Genomic DNA, 19,140 nt, shown 5'->3' with positions numbered 1-19,140 from the left:
AAAAAAGTATTTATCTTACTACTACTTGGTGGTATTGCACAAAACACTGTATATTATAAAACATATAGAATATATAAAATTCTTACCAAAAGATTCCGAATGTAGCTACTCAAACTCACAGCAACTTTTCTGGTGTTTCTAACTGCTCTGTTGTAAAGGAGAGTTGTAGCACCCCGGTTCCAGTCTACTACAATTACATTTATATCATCTTTATTCAACAAAACCGTTAGGAAGTTCTGAAGCCATTGAGGAGCAGAGCCCGTTGGTCTGTACCCATGAATAAGCCAGACTGTTTTCTTGCTGACGTTGAAATTAATGTTAAGTGAGTTATTCTGCTCAAAGAGGGGCTCAGCACAGTTGAAGTTGTTCCTTGTATACATCATTAAGAAAACCTCCATTTGGGGAGAAAACAAGTCTTTGAGGGAATCCTTTACACCCAGATGAGAGAATTGAAGGCATGATCTTTTATTCTCTGAAATAAGAAAACAAAGGTCAGTCAAGCTGAGTACTGGGATAGTATTTGATACAATTTCTATTGCTGTTACAAAGAACAGATTTGAACTTGGAGTGAGGATTTTATTTCATTAGTATTTCCACATAATACTCTGAGCAATGACAATGTTTAATGTGTTGATTATGTAAAAAGACCCTTTGAACAAGAAGCATCCAAAATTTTTTAATAAAATACAAGAAGAAATGATTGGTAAAAAATTAAGAATTATTTTTTATCTGTACAAAAGAGCAACGGTTATCACCAAAATCATTACTATTGTTAGTAAAGGGGCACCGGGATGGCCCAGTCAGTTAAGCACCTACCTTCAGCTCAGATCAGGATCTCAGGGTCCAGGGATCCAGCCTTACACTGGGCTCCCTCCTGGGCGGGGAGTTCTGCTTCTCCCTCTCCCTCTGCTCCTCCCCCACTACCTCATTCATGAGCGCTCTCTCCCTTTTTCTTTCTCTCTCTCAAATAAATAAATAAAATCTTTAAAAACTACATTGTTAGTAAAGAAGCTATTACGCCCACCAATAAAAGTAAACTAATTCTGAGCTTAACAGAAATCCTGCAGAATAATATATATGGATAATAATCATTCAAGAAAATATATTTCATCTAACCAGTGATCAAATAAATACGAATCAAAACAATAGGGTATCATTTTCTTCCTATCAAATTCAACAAAAAGAAAAATTTTGATACATAATATTAATATGTTATTTAAAACATAATCATTTTAATACATAATATTTGTGACATGGATGCTGAGAGCATGTGTTGATACAACCTCCTTTTGAAATTGAAATTATATGGTACACATACATGTGTTAAAAATATGTGTTCTTCCTTATTTTCTTCCTAGGACTTATATTAATGAAATAAACAATTTGAATTAAATGTAAACATATTAATAACAGGATTATACATAATTGCACAGACACTTAAAATATCTTAAATATGATCGTATAGTATTTTCATTGATGTGTGCATCCTATGTGTTTGCCTATCCATCAACCTACCTTCCTACCTACCTACCTACCTACCTTTCTTACCATCTATCCATCCTAGAAGGAAGCTGGGCAGAATGAAATAACTAAGCCAAATCAATAGCAATAGCCATACATAGGCAGTGAAACAATGGCTGTTTTTTAATTTTCTTTTTCACAGAGTCTCAGAATTGTAATTTCTTTCAACATAAGCATCTGATCCCAATTTTTTTTTAAGATTTTATTTATTTATTTGGCAGAGATCACAAGTAGGCAGAGAGGCAGGCAGAGAGAGAGGGGGAAGCAGGCTCCCCGCTGAGCAGGGAACCTGATGTGGGGCTCGATCCCAGGACCCTGAGATCATGACCTGAGCTGAAGGCAGAGGCTTAACCCACTGAGCCACCCAGGCGCCTGATCCCAATTTTTTTTTTTTTAATGAGAATATGCTTATACTTTTCTGGAAGTTCAAGTTATTAAAAGATTAGGAGAAACGATCTGTCAATTTATACCCAAAATTCACAAAACTGTTAATATAATTCATGCCAATAATTCTACTTCCAAGAATTTATCCCAAGAAAATAGCCATTTAAACATATAAAAATGAACTAATATATATTATTTTAGCACTGGAGAAGTAGAAGTGATTTAAATGCCCAGAAATAATGATGTGATTAAGTAAACTACAAATATATTTAAAATAAATATATATTATATATACATATATTTAAAACTACAGACATATAATGCATATTTGATAAATCCATAATAATATGTACAAATTATAACCTACCTTTTAGTTTGGAAAGTATATATGTGATATTATCACAATTATTCAGAAGATAAAGGAGGAAGAAAGTGAAGGAGAGGCACAATTAGTTCCCAGGTTAACAGGTGAGAGATACTCAGACAAGTGAAGACTTTGAAACAAACCTCATTTGTCCTAAGTCCTAGAGAATGAGGAAGTGGAGAGGAGAAATAAATCAAACCTCAGTGCAACATCACTGCTTACTACGCTATACAAATTGCATAGGGAATTGTGTACATCCATCTTTCCACCATCCGAAATGTTTCCATCAGCTGAAACTCTGAGAAGGCCAAATGCAATCAATCAATATACCCAAACTGCTGGTCCAATCCAAGCCAAGGTAGATTTTACCTGGCTCTCGGATGTGTAATGAGGAATAAAAAGTAGGATCTCTCTGATAAAGTAAGGGACAGAAATCACTTGAAACAATCAACAGAGCAATCTATTATCTACTGCCGATGTAGCAGTAGTTGCAGAAAATTCAACAGCACCCTCATTCCAGTACAAGAAAAATCATGTCTCAAAAATAGGAGGATATCAAGAGAAAATGTGTTGAGGTAAAAAAACATTAGCATAAAATTAAAAGTGGAATAATGAGATATTACAACTCAAGAAAAGAAAAAATGCAAGTGTAAAATAAAAATTTGTATTACATGTGCTAAAACATGGAATGCTCACCTGACAGTAAGAAATGAAGGAAGAAAGACTTGAATTATGAAGGGAAACACAGATATGGAACAGGAAGTGATGATTAAGTGACAAGAAGTTAAAAATCATCACTGTTGCCCTGGGGGTGGGGGGAAGAACTGGAGAGGGAGGGGGTTGCAGTTATAATGACTAAGGAAGTAATTGCATTCCTGGATGTGCAAACTGAAAAGACACATCACAATCTAAAGCAAAGCAGTTAGTCAGACTCACCAAAAGGCTTCCTAGAAACTAGTTTGTCTTTTGATTGATTGATTGATTGATCAGAGGGAGAGAGCAGGGGAAAGCACATGCACCAGGAGCAGAAGGCAGAGGGAGAAGCAGGCTCCCTGCTCAGCAAGGATCCTGATATGGGACTGCACCCCAGGACCCTGGGATCAAGACCTCAGTCGAAGGCAGATGCTTAACCGACTGAGAAAGAGAAAAATATTCTAAAAACATCAAGGTAGAAAATCCATGTTAAATTAGAGGAATGAAGTCACGATCACTTCAGATTTGTCTTCCAAAACAATACATTAGACAGATAAAAGTGTAATGAATGAAGGTTATAAGTGAAAAAAGTGTGTGACCTAATGATTTTATATTCTTCCTATAGTACACCACTCATAAATGACATAGTACAGTTCCTGACATCATCGCTGGTAAATAAATGTCAGATTTACTGAAGACAAGATTCACAGAAACTCATAGTATTACTGTAAGATCAAAAGTTCACATGGAAATAGGTAAGACACCAGTACAAGCGTATATATTATAAAACTGAGTTAAACACACATGTAATATCAAAGGCATTCTTATTCAAATGTTTGCTAAGAATATTTAATTATTAATATAAGTCAATATACTAATAAAATGGGACTATAGGTTAAAAGGAATATAGAGAAAGTAAGTGTGGTACAAAAATTCCTTAACTGGCGGATTCAAATGATGTCAGTTTTTAAAATTTTTAATAAACAGATAAGTGTGGCTTTAAAAAGATATTGAAAACCTTAATGTTAACCACTGTGCTATATAAAACAGTACTCATAACTTTGTACACGCTAAAAAAACAAAAAAGTATAGCAAACAGTATACATACACAAAAGATAAAAAAATGAAAAAAAAAAGTAGAAAACATGAAACAAAATGACACAATTACACTAGAGAAGAAAACATATATGATACATAAAGTTATGTAATTGTATAAAAATTGTCCATTAAAAAGCAAAGAATCTCAAATTTCATTCAAAAAATAAGCACTGGGTGTTTTAAGTGATTAATCACTAAAATTACTCCTGAAACCAACATCGCATTGTATGCTAACTAACTAGAATTTAAATAATATTTCTAAATGAAACTTAGCTGTAAGTTTAAGAAGCACACAGGAAGTTTTAAAGAAATGGGGGAGGTATATTCTACACAATGTAAAATAAAAGGAAAGAAAGCTGGTTGATGTACTCAATTATAGAGTGCCTCCAATTCATCACTCTTTCTTGAATCCATGCCATTTTCCCTGTAACTTTTGAGTCATTCTTCTACTATCATAAATTAGTGATTTGCCTCATTTCTTGATATGGGCACATACAGTTTGCCATGGAAAATAGGACCCTGGTAGACCTAATGCAAGCAGAGGCTTGAAATGGGCTTGCGTATTATGGAGCTGGCCTCTCATACTTCTGCCATCGCCATGAAAATATCCTTGGTCTGGCCTGATAGAAGAGGAGAGAGAGGGGCAAAAAAGCCAAGTTGATGGTTGTTGCTTAATCAATTCCCACCTTACCCCACCCAGTGTGAGTAATACTTCTTTAAGTCATATGCTGCTGAGGGAATGAGGTTTTATTTTTTTTAAGATTTTTATTATTATTTATTTGACAGACAGAGATCACAAGTAGGCAGAGAGGCAGGCAGAGAGAGAGAGAGAGGAGGAAGCAGGCTCCCCACCAAGCAGAGAGCCCGATGAGGGACTCGATCCCGGGACCCTGAGATCATGACCCGAGCGGAAGGCAGAGGCTTAACCCACTGAGCCACCCAGGTGCCCCGAGGGAATGAGTTTTTGTTTTGTTTCATTTTGTTTAGCTTTATTGGGACATCATATAATTGATTACATTGGTAATATTAGTATCAGGTAGAGAAAATAAAAAAAAAGTTTTCAAATGATAAAAAATGTTAACTAGTATATATTAAAACTCCTAAAAAACATAAAACTGACTCAATTCTGGTAGATTAAATTAGGAGGAGAAAAATAAAGTTCCAGGTATCAAAAACCTAGCAGAATCCCCAATAAGACTGTCAAATTTCTCAGCAGAAACTTTGCAGGCCAGAAGACAGTAAGACAATACATTTATGTATTTAAACTGGTGAAGAGAAAAAATTTCTAACTTCAATTCTATAACTAGCAAACTGTCCTTCAAATATGAGAGCAAAATTAAGATTTCCTTAAACAAACAAGAGCTAAGGGAGTTTATTACCACAGACTTGTTCTACATGAAATGCTAATTGGAGCCTTCAAGTTAAAATGACAAGATGTTAGATAGTAACTTAGAGTCATATGAAAATATAAAGAGCTCTGGAAAAGGCAAATGCACAAACAAATATAAAAAAACAGCATTTTTGTATTTTGATTTGTAATTCTACTTTTTATTTTTTACAGAATTTAAGACAAATGCATTAGTATAATTATAAACCTATGTTAATGTTATGCAATATAAAGATAAAATTTTTGTCATAATAACTGAAAATGAGGAAAGCACAGAGCTGTAAAGAAGTAGCTATTTATGTAAAAGTTAAGTTTTTATTGATGTCTATTTTTTAAAGTTAAGTTAGTATCAATTTAAGAAAGGTTGTCATAGCTTTAGGATGTTACATATAATCCATATGATAATCACGAAAATAATCTATAGAATACACACAAAGGAATAGGAAATCAAAATATGTCACTATAAAAATCAACTAAACACAAATAAAAGACAGAGGAAACGAAAGACAAAAAAAAAGCTATAACCCATATAAAAAACAACAAAGTGGCAAAAATAAGTGCTTCCCTATCGCTAATAACTTAAAACATAAATGGATTAAACCCCCCAATAAAAAGAAACAGATTGAGAGCGGATAAAAAGCCAGCATCCAACTATATGCTATCTATAAGAGACTCACTTTACATCTAAAGACACTTATAGGTTGAAAATGTTAGGATGAAAAACACATAAGCAACACAGAAAGTTACCAAACGAGGGCAGGGGTACAACCTAAATGTCCAGTGAATGAATGGAAAAAGAAAATGCAGTGTATATACATAATAGAGTATTATTCAGTCATAAAAAATATATCCCGCCATCTGCAACAAACGGATAAAACTAGAGGGTATGCTAAGTAAAATAGTTTTTTACAGAGAGATAATTTTATACCAGAGGTTCAGAAGGAATAGGTGGGGAGATACAGATCAAAGGGTGCAAACTTCCAGTTGTAAGATGAGGAAGTTCTGAGGTCTAATATGCAGCATGGTGACTATAGTTAATAATATGAAACTATTTTTGGTTCTGTCATAATACTGTAAACTTGAAAGTTGCTGAGAGTAAATCTTAAGCATTCTCATCACACACACACAGAGTCTTAATTTTGAGAGGAGATGGATGTATGAATTACCTTGATCTTGGCAATCATTCCACAATGTATATGTGTATCAAATTATCACATTATACAATTTAAATATACACAATTATATTTGTGAATTATTCATCAATAAAGCTGTATGGTGGGGAAAGAGCAGATTGGGATGTCTATACTTCTTTTTTTTTTTTCCCAATTTATTTATTTTCAGAAAAACAGTATTCATTATTTTTTCACCACACCCAGTGCTCCATGCAAGCTGTGCCCTCTATAATACCCACCACCTGGTACCCCAACCTCCCACCCCCCCCGCCACTTCAAACCCCTCAGACTGTTTTTCAGAGTCCATAGTCTCTCATGGTTCACCTCCCCTTCCAATTTACCCAAATTCCCTACTCCTCTCTAACGCCCCTTGTCCTCCATGCTATTGGTTATGCTCCACAAATGAGTGAAACCATATGATAATTGACTCTCTCTGCTTGACTGATTTCACTCAGCATAATCTCTTCCAGTCCCGTCCATGTTGCTACAAAAGTTGGATATTCGTCCTTTCTGATGGAGGCATAATACTCCATAGTGTATATGGACCACATCTTCCTTATCCATTCATCCGTTGAAGGGCATCTTGGTTCTTTCCATAGTTTGGCGACTGTGGCCATTGCTGCTATAAACATTGGGGTACAGATGGCCCTTCTTTTCACGACATCTGTATCTTTGGGGTAAATACCCAGGAGTGCAATTGCAGGATCGTAGGGAAGCTCTATTTTTAATTTCTTGAGGAATCTCCACACTGTTCTCCAAAGAGGCTGCACCAACTTGCATTCCCACCAACAGTGTAAGAGGGCTCCCCTTTCTCCACATCCTCTCCAACACATGTTGTTTCCTGTTTTGTTAATTTTCTATACTTCTATCAGAGAAAATATATTCTAAATTGAAATTCTTACAAGAGAAAAAGAAAAGACAATGATAGAATTAAAATCATAAAACTCCTAGAAGAAAACTTAAGAGAAAACTCAATGACTTTGGATCAAAAAGTCATTATTTTTTTAACATTACTAAAAATAGCACAGGCAATAAAAGAAAAATAGATGAATTGTACTTTATCAAAATTCAAAACTTTTGTGTATTGAAGGACATTATCAACAGAGTGAAAAGGCAACACAAAGAATGGGAGAAAACACTGACCAATCATGTATCTGATAAGGCATTTATATCCAGAATACATGAAGCTCTCCCATAATTCAATGATGACAACAACAGCAAATAAACAACCAATTAAATATTTGGCAAAATATTTGAATGAACCTACAGGTAAAGATATAAAAATAGCTAGTAAGCACATGAAAAGAAGTTTGATATCACTCATCATTAAAGAAATGTAAATCAAAACCATAATAAGATACCACTTCAAATCCATTAGGATTTGAAAGTTTAAAAAAGTATGACTATTATCAAGAAACAGAAAGTAATAACTGTTGGCAAGAACATGGAAAAACTGGAACCCTGTCCATTGCTGATGGGGATGGAAAATGGTATAGTGGTTCCTAAAAAATTTAAAAATAGAATAACCATATAATCTAGAAATTCCACTTCTAGGTATACACCCAAAGAACTGAAAGTGGAGTTTCAAACATGCTTACAAGCCCATGCTCATAGCAGCATCATTCATAATAACCAAAAAGAGGAAGCCATCCAAGTACCCATCAACAGATGAATGTATAAACAAAATCTGGTGTATACATATAATGAAATATTATTCAACCTTAAAAAAGAAGGAAATTCTGACACATGCTACAACATGGAAGAACTAACTGAAATTAGCCAGTCACAAAAATATAAGTACTATATGATTCCATTTACATGAGGTACCTAAGGTTGTCAAAGAGAAACATAAAGTAGAATAGTGGTTGCCAGGGGCTGGGACGGAGAGGTAAATGGAGAATTACTGTTTCATAGGTAAAGAGTTTCAGTTTGGAAAGACAATGGCAATGGCTGTACACCCATATCAGTGTACTTAATATCACTGAACTGTACACTTAGAAATTATTCAAATGGTTATTTTTATGTATGTTTTATCACAATTGTGCTTTATAGACTTCAATTCCTGTCATGAAAGATATCCAAACTCCTCTTACTTCTATGAACAACTAGAATTCTGGATAAAATGTATATATAAAAGTTTAGACACTGGACAACAAAGGTCTCAGAACTGTGATCTCTAAAAGAAAGGAAATAAATTATTTGAACACTAAATCTAATAGCTTTCTGCCTGGAATAGTCTTCCATGCAGGAAGGTTGGACCCAAGGAAAGCAGGGTGGTGTTCCCAAACCAGGGAGAAAAATGGGAGTCTAGGGAGGGTAACTAGAATTTATATCAGATGCTGCAATGGAAGGAGCTGTGTGGAGGCAGAGTTCTGAAATCTGCAGCGGCGTCCCATGAGTAGGTTGCTGAATATAAACCATGTATGCTGAGGGTAACATTCCACAAAGAGCTCTAAGCTGAACAATTCAAAGGTCACAAATGCTCTGAAAGACAATAAAGTTCTGGCGAGTCAGAGTCAAAGGACCTCAGAGAACATCTTGGATGTTCAATAGAAACCCTAGAAGGGTCTTTTAATTTTAAGTCCTTTTTTTTTTTTTAAAGATTTTATTTACTTATTTGACAGAGAGAGAAATCACAAGTAGGCAGAGAGTCAGGCAGAGAAAGAGGGGGAAGCAGGCTCCCCGCCGAGGAGAGAGCCAGATGGAGAGCTCGATCTCAGGACCCTGAAATCATGACCTGAGCCGAAGGCAGAGGCTTAACCCACTGAGCCATCCAGGCGCCCCAATTTTAAGGGAGCTTAATTAGCTCTAGTGTAAAAGAGGCCCATCTTTTCTGCTTCTCATTCTCTCAATTCTGCTTGCTTTGATTTGGCTTCATTTTCTGGCAGGGAGCAGGCAACATGTCTGAAATACTGAGAGAAAATATTAATGATTATGAAGTAAGCAACGATTTCTCAGACAAGTTTACAGTAAGTGGGACATGTAAAAGAAAAAGCTGATAAACTAGACACTGTCATAATGAAACACGTCTGCTCCCAAAAGGACATTGTTAAGAATATGAATATGCAGGCTTGCAATATGTACACCTGAAAAACCACCTGTGTCCAGTACATGTGGGGTGGAGGGAATGTACATTTGTATATACACAGACAGGTAAAACATTCAAGAACTGTCAAAAGAATTGAAGACACAAAACAAAAGATGGTATAATGGCCAATAAGCTCAAGAAAGGATGCTCAACATCATACATCACCAGGAAAGTATAAATTAAACCAAAATAATACCTCACTACACGCCCACTAGGATGGCGAAAATTATAAAGACTGACGAAACCAAATATAGGTGAAGATACAAAGCAACTTCAAGATTCCTTCATTGCTGACGAAAGTGACCAAATGGTATAAAATTTTGGAAAACAGTTCGGTAGTTTCTTAAAATGTTAAATGACCCTAAAAAGTCACTTTCAACTGTTAGCCCATGAAAAATGAAACACTTGGAGCGCCTCAGTGGCTCAGTCAGTTAAGCGACTGCCTTTGGCTCAGGTCAAGATCCCATGGTCCTGGGATGGAGGTCTGCCAAGCCTCCTGCTCAGCAGGGAGTCTGTTTCTCCCTGCCCTCTGCTGCTCCCCTGCTTGTGCTTGCTTGTTCTGTCAAATAAATAAATAAAATTTTTGGAAAAAAAAAAAAAAGGAAAGGAAAAGAAAAGCACTTGTCCACAATATTTATAAATTTGTAGAATTTTTTTCATAAGGACCCCAAACTGGAAAAAAACTACATGTCAATCAAAATGAGTATGGATATATAAATTGTAGTATAGCTACACAATGGAATATTACCCAGCAATAAAAAGGAATGAACTATCCGTACATGCAACAACCTTGATGAGTCTCAAATACATGATGCTAACTAAGCAAAAGACTCCAAGAAAAAGAGTACATATTGTTTGATTCCATTTGTATGAAATTCTAGAAAAGAGATATTTAATCTTAAGTATCAGAAAGGAGATTTGCTTAGAACCAGAGATGGAGAGGGAATTAACTGCAAAGAGTTCACTTTTGGGGATGCAGTGAAAGGTTTTATATTTTGACTGATAAGACTGTTACATGCTATGTAAAATGTGGTGCATGTATTTTTTGAAACTCACCACAGTGTACTCTTAAATGAGAATATTTTATCGTATTATGTTATAACCTCAATAACCTCAATATAATCTCAATAATTAAGTTAAAACTTACAGCAAATGTCAACTTTTTTACAAAGTGTGAAAAAATACAAAGCTTAGTAGAACATTTTTAAAAGATAGAACACCTCTAATATCAAACATAACAAAGATAGGACAAACATGCCCACAGATAGGTATGTGAAGTAGAGATTATTACAACTCAAGCAATATTTTTGAAGCAAAATTCCCAAATAATACACAACTAAGCACCCATAGTCCACAGCACAGTCCACAGCATAAGAGTAGGACAAGGGGAACCCTCTTACACTGTTGGTGGGAATGCAAGTTGGTGCAGCCTCTTTGGAGAACAGTGTGGAGATTCCTCAAGAAATTTAAAATAGAGTTTCCCTATGACCCTGCAATTGCACTCCTGGGTATTTACCCCAAAGACACAGATATCATGAAAAGAAGGGCCATCTGTACCCCAATGTTTATAGCAGCAATGGCCACAGTCGCCAAACTATGGAAAGAACCAAGATGCCCTTCAACGGATGAATGGATAAGGAAGATGTGGTCCATATACACTATGGAGTATTATGCCTCCATCAGAAAGGACTAATATCCAACTTTTGTAGCAACATGGACGGGACTGGAAGAGATTATGCTGAGTGAAATCAGTCAAGCAGAGAGAGTCAATTATCATATGGTTTCACTCATTTGTGGAGCATAACCAATAGCATGGAGGACAAGGGGCGTTAGAGAGGAGTAGGGAATTTGGGTAAATTGGAAGGGGAGGTGAACCATGAGAGACTGTGGACTCTGAAAAACAGTCTGAGGGGTTTGAAGTGGCGGGGGGGTGGGAGGTTGGGGTACCAGGTGGTGGGTATTATAGAGGGCACAGCTTGCATGGAGCACTGGGTGTGGTGAAAAAATAATGAATACTGTTTTTCTGAAAATAAATAAATTAAAAAAAAAAAACAAAAGGAAACCCCCCCCAAAAAAAGAGTAGGACAAGAAAAATTAATTTTAACTAACATTATTTTACATAATTAAAAATAGTATATTTTATTAGAATGATAAAATATTACCTATTTCATTCCAATAGCGATTACCGTATTAATGATGAAACACTGGTGACATTATTTCCATTAAAATTAAGAAAGTATAAAAATATCTGCTGCCACATATTCTAACTTAGCAATAGTATAAAAAAAAGAAATATGATATAATCATTGGATACTGACATCATTATTTGTTTCATGTGATACAATATTCTATCTAAAAATATGAAAATAGGAACTAAAAAAAATTAATCCAACGGGAAGTTGTAGTATAGACATATAAATATACAAAAACCATTAGCCTTGGCTCATATTAGCAACAGTCAATATAAAATATAATAAAGAAAAGTATTAAAACACACAAAAATATAATTATTAATATTGTAAATATATTTTATATTTTCTCAGCTCTCCAGCTTTTCTTTTTGAAAACTTCCCCACACCCCAACACTACGTGAATTTTTGGAACTCACCACAAAGACATGCTCTCCCTTCATCCAGGACCAATCTGAATGCGCAATCAGCCTACACCCAGGATTAGACCACAGGAGGATATGAAATTCAAACACGTCCATTTAGGACCTTTGGGGGGAAGTTGAGAGAGAAAGTGGCTTCCTTCCTTCCAGATTTCAATCTATAAGGAAACACATCCTGAAGCTACAGACAGTAATCATTTTTTTCCAGTATCAGATCCAGTGGTATTTAGTGTAAAAATTTTCAGTTATAGGAGGTCATATATTTCTTCATTCCTTAGCTAGTTTGAACCAGGTTCCTATGATTTGCAAGTTAACTAGCTCTTTGAAAAGAGGAAGAGAAAAAAAGGAGAAGGAGAGATGAAGAAAAGGAGGAAGAGACAAAGAAGACCAAAGGGAAGAAAGAAAAATAGAATACCCTTAAAAGAAAACAACAAAGGTTAAAAACCTTACATAAAAACAGAAAAGATCTGAATAAACACTGAGATATACCATGATCCGGAAAGGAAGAGATATTACAAAATCAATTAGACTCATATTAACTTATATGGTTAATGCGATTCTAAATTAAGGTCGCAATGAGATGTCTCCAGGAAGGGAATAAATGCCCAAAGAAAATAAATGATTTTTTAAAGATAATAAAATCATAATTTTATAGCAAACAGCTATAACATTACAACAAAAACAGCAAACTGTCAGTTATGATCATAAAATCATAAAAATGATTAAAATTATGTTTATATTATAAACCGATTAAAAAGAAGCCCCTGAAACTGAATCAAGAATTGATACACAGATTGAAACAGAATGGTAACACCCAGAAATAAACAATATTACCCATGATAAAGATGGCAATTCATAATCAAAGATAATAGATTTTTAAATAAACAAGGACTAGGATAATTGATTCTAGGAAAGTTTTAACTTATATGAACTAGAAGAATATAGTCAATATGTGCATGACCTTAGTTCAAGGAATGACTTTCTAGCATAAAAACAAAAGAAGCTATAAAATATGAGACTAATAAATTTCACAGCACATAAATTTCAAACCTCTGTGCATAAACACTGTACACTAGCCAAAAGACAAGGATATATAAGTTAGGGAAATATTTTCAGTGCAAGGTATGAAGGAAATTGATATACTTACATATAAAATACAAAGGAAGAAAATACCCAACTGAATATCAAGAGAAAGATATAAACAGATATTTATAAAATAAAATAGGAAAATGGCTCATTAAGTCCTCAAAGTGTGCTTAATCTTCTTAAAAATCAAATAAAGATTAATTAAAATTACATTCCTGTATCACTTTTATTATTATACCCATTGACTATTAACATCAATGTTTATCATGGGATTTTTAACAGTGATTATTTTTCGGTCAACTAAGTACACAGAAGCAGATTTTCCTCCTCTCCACCCCAAGGAGAGAGCCTGATGAGGGGCTTGATCCCAGAATTCTGGGATCATGACCTGAGGCAAACGCTTAACCCACTGAGCCACCAGGTGCTCCTTGCCTTACAGCTTTGAATGTTGTCCAAGTTAGTAACAGAGAAGCCTCAAAACCCAGCCAAAAAAAGCCAATAAAAAAATCTAACACATTCTGGAAAGGTTTAACCCGACTTCCTCTGATACTCCTCCGAAACCCCACTCTCACCCTCAAAAGACTCCAAGAAAGGGCAAGACTCTTCTTTCCTTTTCCTCATTTCTGAAAACAATACGTATTTGTTAACAGCGATAACAATACCATCAAAGATAATAATAATGCTTAGTGGTTATTCAGCACTCACTCCAAGTCAGGCACTGTGCTGCTTTATATTTGCTATCCTGTCCCTCATTTTATATATGAAGATCGCATAATTAAAGAACACTTATGAGTAACATCTGAAAAGCACAACCATACTCGTGGCACAAACGATCATGCAAACAGTTGAGCAACCTAAATTCACTAGCTCCATTATCTTCATGTGCAATAAAAAGAATGAAGATCTTTTGGAGCCAGCAAACTGTCAGGTATGAAACAAAAGACTGACCTTATGCCTACAAAAACACAGGTTTATACGGCCGCATAGTTAATTAAGATGCAAAACTGTAGCCAGTGAAAGATCCCCCCGGGGCTCCAAGCACCCCGGAATGGACCCCGTTTTAGGAGGAGACCCCCGGACCCAAAAACCAAGCCGAGTCCGCTGATCAGATGCAAACAGCACGAGGTTTATTGAGTAGACACAGGTACCTGCGGGCGGTCAAGTCTTAGGAGGACTCTCGCGCGCCAGCCCTTTGTTCAGGGCCTTTTTATGGGGTACGGGGAAGCGAAAACATACGTACAGAAGCAGAAACATAGTTACAAAGTTTTCATTGGCTGGTTTGAATATAAGGCATACTCGGTGTTTGTAGATTGGCTTTGAAGGACCCCAGCGAGCGAAGAGAAAGGTGGGGAGGGGGAGTGAGGAGGGGGAGTTGGATCTTATTACTCAGCAGAGAAACATCCTGCCTACGTGACTAGGTCCACATACTTAGGCGACCCCCCCCCCTTGCCTACGTGACTATCTGCGCGTAACAGGCCGTGCGCAGCAAGTGTACCTATTTCCCCCGCAACATGCCGTTGCCCCCCCCCTAACTCCAGGGCTGTGCTGGGATAAGGGAGGATTGTCCAAGTAGGGGGAAGGGAAGAGGGGTCTCTTCACCAGAACTTTAGTATCTCTGAAGGCAAGGGGCAGAAGGCAAAATAAGAGGTAAAAGTATATTTAATCTTCGGGTTCTGAAATAATCAGAGCACATTTAGAAAATACACACGATTTAACAAGTCATAAGTAACCATGATATTCCATCAGTAACTTTTCCAAATGGGCAAATCAACGTTTGGAAAGTTGTGGAAAATGAAGATGACTACACAAACAAAATAAGGTAGATGTCTGGTAAGTCTTTACATCAAGAATTCTCAAGCATGGGACGCCTGGGTGGCTCAGTTGGTTGGACGACTGCCTTCGGCTCAGGGCGTGATCCTGGAGTCCCGGGATCGAGTCCCACATCAGGCTCCCAGCTCCATGGGGAGTCTGCTTCGCTCTCTGACCTTCTCCTCGCTCATGCTCTCTCTCACTGTCTCTCTCTCTCAAATAAAAAAAAAAAAAAAAAAAAAAAAAAGAATTCTCAAGCATGGTTTTAAAACTGAGGATTAAAAAGTCTGGGAAAGTTTGTTTAAAATGATACATCCCCAGAGATTCTGATTTGGCAGGGAAATCTGCCTTTTTATTTTTTTTAAAAGATTTTATTTATTTGACAGAGATCACAAGTAGGCAGAGAGGCAGGCAGAGAGAGAAGAGGAAGCAGGCTCCCTGCTGAGCAGAGAGTCTGATTCGGGACTCGATCCCAGGACCCTGAGATCATGACCTGAGCCGAAGACAGAGGCTTAACCCACTGAGCCACCCAGGTGCCCAGAAACCTGCATTTTTTTTTTAAAGATTTTATGTATTTATTTGACAGACAGAAATCACAAGTAGGCAGAGAGGCAGGCAGAGAGGGAGGAGGAAGCAGGCTCCCTGCTGAGCAGAGAGCCTCATGCAGGGCTCAATCCCAGGACCCTGGGATCATGACCTGAGCTGAAGGCAGAGGCTTTAACCTACTGAGCCACCCAGGCACCCCAGAAATCTGCATTTTAAAATCCTTACCCCAGGGCATTCTGATACCCATAGTCCATACAGGTCTACCCCAACTGTGTAATGTGAAGGCCTACACCTGGCAAGTACTTTGAGACAATTACAGAGAAAATGTACATGGGAAAAAAACACAGTGGATTATACTAACCTAATTTATAATTGAGCAAATCACACACTTATGTTACCTCCTCTGAGCTTTGCCATGCCGCCAGACAGCTTTATGACTTTCACAACCACTTAAAAATGAGGAGACCGAGGTTCACAGAGCTTAAGTGACTTGGCCTTGATAAAACAAGCCAGCAGGACTTGAATCTGGATCTTTTAAATGCAAATTCCATGTTCTTGTAGATTACCCTTATCTTAAACTTTTGTACTAAAGCTGCTTGTAGGCATGTGATTTTAGCAAATCAGTAGAGGTAAATTACTAGTCACATGAGATTTTTTAATACAAATTATACAAACATACAAATTTCATAAAATTTTAATACAAATATATGAATTTTTATACAATGTAGAGAAAAATAATGATGAATTTGTTGAGTCGATGAGCTGAGTGCCTTGGGTTTTGGAAAGATCACTGCCCTACAAAGCCTACCAAGTTCTACAAATTTTTACACTCTCCCTTCTCAAAGTGTAGTTCCACACACCCACAGGCGTTAACTGGGAGTTTATCAGAATTGCAGAATCTTGGGCCTCTCTTCCAGCCTGTGGATAAAAATCTCTAAATCAAACAAGATTCCAGAGTATTTTATATTGCATATTACAATTGTTATCTTAGAATGGCTCGGTTTTTCTGAATTTCACTGTCCTCAACTATAAAACAAGAAAGAAGAATTAAGTATCTTTAACATCTCTTCCAAGTTACTGGAACAGGAGATTTGGCAAACTATGGCCTGAGGGCCAAATCTGGCTGGCAAGATAAGGCAGGTTTTTACATTTCTAAATGGTGGGAAAAAATTAAAATAATAATATCCTGTGACACGTCAAGATTGCAACGAATTCAAATATTATTGTCTATAATAAATTTTATTAGAATACAACGAGACTCATTAATTCATGAATTGTCTAGAGCAGTTTCCATATTACAGTGACAGAGCTGATTAGATTCAGCAGAGACTGTATGGCCCTCAAAGCCTAAAATATTGACTATCTGGCCTGATACAGAAATATTTGCTGACCCTTACAGCTACAACTACCATTTAAGCACTTAGTATGAATCAGAAACTGTACTAAAACTATATATAACTTGAATATATGTGCATATAGATACAAATCTGTAAAGAGTTTCTTCAGCTATTTCTCCATTCCCCTTTTATTCCATTAATTTTTTTTTTTTTTTTTAGATATTTATTTGAAGGAGAGAAAGAGAGAGTGTGAGCTGGGGGAAAGGGCAGAGGGAGAGCAAGAGAGAGAGAATACTCAGGCAGACTCCCTGCAGAGCACGGAGCCCCATGGGGAGCCCTACCTGAGAGGCGATATGGGCTCCCCATGGGGCTCCCACACAGGGCTGATTCCAGGACCCTGAGATCACGACCTGAGCAGAAATCAAGGGTTGGCTAGCAGCTTAACCCACTAAGCCACCCAGACACCCCTCCATTTAAAAATGTTTAAAACATCTGATAATCCCAGGTTTTCAGAATTTTTTTTTTTCCCTTTTTGAAGGGAGATGCAATCATGTAATGATTTTCATGTTGAGGAATGTGAGGTGGGCTCTCTAAAAGGCACATATCAAAATCTCTAGTGGAGAAGGAAGGGGAAATTATAACTTGAATAAAACATACTTATATGAAATTAATTACTGAAAATTCAACGATTTCCTAAGCATGTGGGATTTCCAGGAAAATGAGAGGCAGCACCAAGAGTTTGCATGGGTTACGAATGATTTCGAGAATAACTGAAATCTTTAATTTCCTTATTTTCTATTTACTGTCATTAATATCTAAAAGGCCTGCTATTCTATTTCAGTCAACAGAGACAGAAACACACATAGTAATTATATCAGAGTTTTCTCAATTGAAAATTTAGGTAATTCCTAAGTATTAATGAAAACAATAATCTTAGAACGTTTGCCACAGGAGTTTGGAGTATAAACTATGATTCTAAAATAATGCAAATAAGAAATGACACAAAGTTAGGGGGCTAGACTTCAAATTTCTCTGACTTCTAAATTAAGATGCCACTATCATACATTATCCAAATATATAAATGCTTATCAAGAAACATCTAAATGAGAAAAATATAATAAACTATAATAATATCACTTAGATTCTGCATTTGCTTATAAAATTCAAACATTTCTAGAATTTGATCAACCCAAATATCCAACTGAAAAGAAACGAGAAATAATTTGAATTTCTAGGTGATATTTTAAGGTTATTCAAGGATGCATTCAAGAATTTTTTTCTAAAAGGAAGTTTAAAATAAAGAAAATCATCTGCCTTTGCAAAGGCACAAAAATCTATTCATCATGAATTTTAAATTTGTTACGTATTATCATAAAGTAGAACAAGTAGTTCTAGTTCTACTTTATTACCAGAAAGAAGTAAATGAGATCACCAATATTAATAAACTTTATTACTATAAATCAGTAAACCAGGAGAATAAAATTCTATTTTATTGCTCTAAACCCATTTTTGTTTTTGTTTTGTTACACGTTAGCATAATAGGTTAAAAAAAAAAAGTTGAGGTATGTTTACTTTGTTTGCTTGGCAATTAGCAACTTAGCTATGTAAAAAGTAAAAAGTTTCCTCAAAAGTAAGACTACTTGAACACTGAAATTGAAACAACATGTTTAGTAAGTCATGATTCTCAAATATTGAATTAATTTCTATATTATTGAATTATTCTTTCTATTGAATTTTTCTGTCCTCCATTTACATCTTCCTGCTAAAGGATTTCTAGTTATTAATTTTCTAGAAAGTAAATAAAATACAGAATATACAATTTAAGAAACACATATACATACACACATATATATATAAACTTTCTTCATAATTACCCATTTGATATAATTAGTACCCAAATCATACTATTTTTTTTCATACTATGATGTCATAAAATTCTCTATTCCAGATTCATAAGACTGTACTAATTATCTTATACACAATTTGGTAAGATCAATCAAATCATTTAGTTCTTACCAGATTCTGCCCAGCATATCAAACAGAG

The 19,140-nt window shown here is 35.8% G+C and overlaps 1 protein-coding gene across 1 annotated transcript in view; it reads right to left on the bottom strand.

Moving 5' to 3' along the window:
* The window catches only part of LIPI (lipase I), a 56,162-nt gene extending 37,022 nt beyond the window's left edge, over window positions 1-19,140 (bottom strand). The window contains exons 1-2 of the mRNA XM_044254995.1: window positions 19,113-19,140; window positions 87-472 (exon numbers count right to left, since the gene is read on the bottom strand). Of these exons, the coding sequence (XP_044110930.1) occupies window positions 87-398 (312 nt within the window). The 5' untranslated portion in view covers window positions 399-472; window positions 19,113-19,140. The remainder of the gene's footprint in view (window positions 1-86; window positions 473-19,112) is intronic.

This window comes from Neovison vison, chromosome 6 (assembly GCF_020171115.1).
Source record: "Neovison vison isolate M4711 chromosome 6, ASM_NN_V1, whole genome shotgun sequence".
NCBI classification, from domain to species: domain Eukaryota; kingdom Metazoa; phylum Chordata; class Mammalia; order Carnivora; family Mustelidae; genus Neogale; species Neogale vison.
This window is presented reverse-complemented; position numbering and strand designations above follow the sequence as displayed.